A 4861-nucleotide genomic window follows, 5' to 3' on the forward strand; every position below is an offset into this window, starting at 1 on the left:
TCGGCTCTGACTTGACGTCGGAAGGAGCAGTGGACGTCGACGTGCCCGGAGAACATGGGCGGCGGCGCCAAGATCCTGAGCTCCCCCCTGAACAGGAGGATCGCACCAGGAACCTCTTGGATACGTCGGACTTGCCCATCGCGGTGGCCTCTTGTGGAGGCGTGCGGATTTGGGAGAGAAGAGTAGAGGTGGCGGTGTGGTGCTGTAGGGCTTGCTTCCATGGCCAGCCGACTTGAATAGCTAGGGCAGGCCAACTAGCGATGCTTCAATGCGGGCAACGCGACTGGAGTAGGCTTTTGGATTGCCGTGCCGATAAGTCGCCATGAATGCAAGTAGGCGGTCGTTTAGTCGCGTCTGTTCTGACTGGCATGGATCAAGGCAGAGAGTTCTAGGGTGGAGGGAGAGAGGGTTTTTGTTGAGCGGGAGTACTACGTGATCAATGTCTGAACTCCCCTAACCTCTCCCAGTTTGGTGGCGGTTTGTAGAATTTCAGACGTTCAAATCCGTCCAGACAATTTTGATGACCGTAGTTAGACGGCTAAAAACGTTTAGTTCCGAGCGAACATTTACGGCCGGTTTGGTGATGAGTTGTCCTATGTACATGAATGAACAAGCGATGAACGCTGTCAATGTTTAGTTGTCACTCTATGAGATGCTATTGTTCACAGCATAATTTCAGAAATTGTCGGCTTGTCACTAGGGATGCGTGCGCTTCCTTCATCCCAGGCATGCATGGAAGCTGGCCAATTACAGCTGTTAACATTCCGTACACACGACATTGTATAGTGCCATCCCGGGCACAGATGAGACTTTCGTAGCAGGACGTTCCTTTTACTATATATACAATATACAATATACTGTCAGCAAGTGCAAGATCTGAAACCAAATCCACTAAAGAAGACCAGTGTCTACAGCTAGCCAGAAGAAATGCGTGAGTGTGGAGCAGAGGTGTGACGGCAGCTCATGGAATAATTGAGCGATACCGTACGTATTCTTATCCAGTGACACGAGCGGAGCCTTTGGGTTTGCACTTGCAGTGCGTGAGCCGTCCAGCCGAAAGCCCGAGGAGCAATCATGGCAGAGAACAGGCACCCCATGACATGATCGTTACATACACACACGGATAAACCTGTTTGCTTCAAACATTCCTAGTGACAGTAATATAACGCAGAAATGCATACGATAGTTTCACAATGTTTGGATGAGCGTTTGATGCCAACAATTGGCATTGCCAATATTTGGCAAGCCAACATTTGTCAAATCAAAAATTGTCAAATGTTGACAACTTTTTGTGAGGTTGAGAAGAAAAGTTGGTAGCCAACCAATCACTAGCCAACATTTGGCATTTCCCAAATATTGGCATGCCAATTTTTGGCATCGAACCAATCATGCTTGTGACGTTTCTGAACATCCACGCTAAGTGCGACCCCAAGTGATGCGAATGCCGTGCTTTTCAAGATTTACCCTAAGTTTTTTTTCTCAAGAAGATTTCAGCAAGTCGTCTCTGATCAAGTTTGGACGGATAGGGACTTTGTGGTTCCCTCGAGAGCATGGAAATGGTGATGACGACGGGGATCTAATACGAGGAGGAAAGCCGTCGAGATCTACGCAGCAAAAGATGACAGCGACCGCCAAGAACACTGTACATAATTGTGCAGTGCATTCCAGTTCCAACGGGGTTAGATTTGGTCCAGAGGCGAGGCCAAACCAATTGCGCAATTTATTTTTAGGAGAAATATGTCGTCGTCAAGCTCGATACTTGTGGTAAGAGAGAGTAAAAGCGGGAGAGCGAGAGAAGATGAAACACGTGAGGATGAGGTGGGCAAGTTGGACTTTGGAGGTCCGGCCGGGATGAGATACAAAGATGAGCTGCGCACCGTGAATTGCCAGCCGCACCAAACAGCAAGCGAAACGGGCCGGCAAAGTGGTGCCATTTGCTTCCCCCCTCCTCTCGCATCTCCTCTCCCTCTATCCGTCCGCCCCTTTGCTGGCACCGGCACACATATCTACTAGTATCTCTTTACCACTACTGCTGCTACGAGTGCTCTGTTTACCGCGGCCATCAGCCTCCGAGCCGCGCCGTAACTCCCGTCCCGAGTAGTGTCGCGTCAGTGAACCACCGCCGGACCAAACCCTAGCGACCCGCCGGCGATGTCGGCGTCTCCGCCGCCGCCGGAGGAGGAGGCCGTGCCTCTGGCGGGCGTCGGCGCCGTCGCCGGCAACGACAGGGTCCTCGCCGCGGCGCACCACATCGTCAAGTCGCTCGCCACCTCCAAGAACGCCGCCGACGACATGATCCGCATCCTCTCGGGCTTCGACTACCGCTTCTCCAACATCACCTCCGACCTCGACCTCTTCCACTCGACCTCGCCCTCCCGCTCCCGCTCCCCGACCGACGCCGCCTCCTCGGAGGCCGAGGGCCTCTCCCTGTCGGATTTCGACGAAGCGGCGCGGCTCATCCACCTCTGGGACACCACCCCGGAGGCGCTCGTCTTCGAGGCCCCCGAGGACGACGCCGCCAACTACCTCGCGGCGGTCGACGTCGCCGTCGACCACCTCGCCGCCGGGGGCCCCGCCGCCGCCTCGGGCCGCGCCGGCGTCGCCGTGCAGCTCGCCATGGCGCGCCTCGAGGACGAGCTCCGCCACCTCATGCTCCGCCACGCCGTGCCGCTCGACGCCAGCGGCCTCTACTGCTCGCTCCGCCGCCTCTCGCTCGAGTCCATGGACGACCTCGACACCTCCTCCGAGTTCGACCCCACCACCCCGCACAGCCAGGAGGGCGCGCCAGATACCGCCCGCAGCGCCAGTCTCGTGGGGAACCCCTTCGACGACCAGCTGTTCGACCTGGTGCGGCCTGATGCTGTCGATGAGCTGCGCGCCATTGCTGAGCGGATGGGGCGCGCTGGCTACGCAAGTGAACTCGTGCAGGTTTACTGCGGCATCCGCCGGGACCTGCTTGATGAGTGCCTCACAGTTCTGGGCGTCGAGCGGCTCAGCATCGACGAGGTTCAGCGTGTGGAGTGGAAGCAGCTGAATGACAAGATGAAGAAATGGGTGCATGGGGTCAAGACGGTTGTCCGTTCCCTGCTGACAGGCGAGCGCCGGCTCTGCGATCAGGTGCTCGCGGTGTCTGATGAGCTGCGGGACGAGTGCTTTGTTGAATCCACCAAGGTTTGCATAATGCAGATTCTTAACTTTGGGGATGCTGTGGCTGTGTGCCCTCGTTCGCCCGAGAAGGTGTCCCGGATACTTGATATGTATGAGGCACTTGCCGAGGTAATTCCTGAGCTCAAGGAACTGTACTATGGGACTCCTGGGGATGATGTGATCTGTGATTTGGAGGGGGTCCTTGGGAGGCTTGGGGATGCAGTCAAGGGTAACCTTCTTGAGTTTGGGAAGGTTCTACAGCAGGAGTCGTCAAGGCGGCCTATGATGGCTGGTGAGATCCACCCAATCACGCGTTATGTGATGAACTATCTTAGGTTGTTGGTCGTTTACAGTGATACGCTTGACAAGCTCTTGGATGAGGATGCTGCCGGAGATGTTGATCATAATGCTTCAAATGGAGGTGCTGATGATGACGAGGAGTATCTGAAGAGCTTGACCCCACTTGGACATCGTTTGGTGAAGCTGATGTCTTACTTGGAGGCCAATTTGGAGGAAAAATCTAAACTGTATGAGGACGGTGCACTCCAGTGTATATTTTCCATGAATAATACACTTTATATTGTCCAAAAGGTGAAGGATTCCGAGCTTGGGAGGATTTTAGGTGATCATTGGACACGGAGGCGCCGTGGAAAGATTCGGCAAAATTCCAAGAGCTACCTTAGGATATCGTGGACAAAGGTTTTGTCCTATCTCAAGGATGATGGTCATGGCAGTGGGAGTGTAAGTCTTGGGAATTCAAGCTCGAGGGTCAAAGAGAAATTTAAGAACTTCAACTTTGCCTTTGATGAGAATTACAGGAGTCAAACGCTTTGGAAGGTACCGGATCCTCAACTACGCGAAGAGCTCAAGATATCTATATCTGAAAATGTGATTCCAGCATATCGTGCTTTTCTGGGTAGATATGGTAGTCTAGTGGATAATGGAAGAAATTCTGGTAAATACATAAAGTACACCCCAGAGGACTTGGAAAATCAACTGTCTGATCTTTTCGAAGGGTCACTAGGGTCTGCCAACCATTCCAGAAGAAGGTTATAGGTCCTATGACAGAATTTGGTTACAGGTATATCTTTGTTACAAGGGGAAGTATATTGCTGAACTGCTGGTTACATGTATTGGATTGGTGCATGTTCCCTAGTTGGTATGGTGCTGTAATACCGCAGGAGTCCACAGGAGGATCCTTTGGTTCAGTCAGATTATGTGTAACAAGAAATAATGTACATGTATTGTTTTTCCAGTGTACTCATTTCTTTGCACACTACAATGTCCAAAATCTAGATTTGGCACCATGTAGAGGCATGCTTCTTGGAATATACTATTGAACATGTTATATGTGTTTCAGTTGGAATAACTTGCAGAAGATGTGGGAAAAGGCATGTTTAGGCCGCAAACCAGAAGTAACAGAGTTTGCCATTTGCATGCTTAGAGAAAATGAAGTGAAACAAACATGTCCTATCAAATCCATGAAGCTACGGATCGTAAAACTGACCATATTGCAAAATCCGACTGATCGTACTGTTGAAGAAAGTAAGCATTATTAATTTGATTGCTGCGCAAAAGTCTAGACACTTCTTTTCTTTATGCTCACATACAACCTATGTTACCTTAGAATGAATGCTTATGTTTTTTCTAGTAAGATACTTGTATGAACTGAACACATTTATCGTCAGAGTCTGTAACAAAGGTTACTTAATCA

The 4861-nt window shown here is 51.3% G+C and overlaps 1 protein-coding gene across 1 annotated transcript; it reads left to right on the forward strand.

Annotated features, from left to right (window-relative positions):
• Window positions 1-1804: 1804 nt before the first annotated feature.
• Window positions 1805-4516, forward strand: LOC109779020 (exocyst complex component EXO70B1). The gene has a single exon (XM_020337600.4). The coding sequence runs from the start codon at window positions 2152-2154 to the stop codon at window positions 4201-4203; it is 2052 nt and encodes a 683-aa protein (XP_020193189.1). The 5' UTR covers window positions 1805-2151; the 3' UTR covers window positions 4204-4516.
• Window positions 4517-4861: the final 345 nt, after the last annotated feature.

Source organism: Aegilops tauschii, chromosome 2 (assembly GCF_002575655.3).
Source record: "Aegilops tauschii subsp. strangulata cultivar AL8/78 chromosome 2, Aet v6.0, whole genome shotgun sequence".
NCBI classification, from domain to species: Eukaryota; Viridiplantae; Streptophyta; class Magnoliopsida; order Poales; family Poaceae; genus Aegilops; species Aegilops tauschii.

Bases quoted from the DNA above. Each gene is read 5' to 3' on its own strand.
- LOC109779020 (XM_020337600.4), top strand. From the start codon at position 2,152: ATGTCGGCGTCTCCGCCGCCGCCGGAGGAGGAGGCCGTGCCTCTGGCG.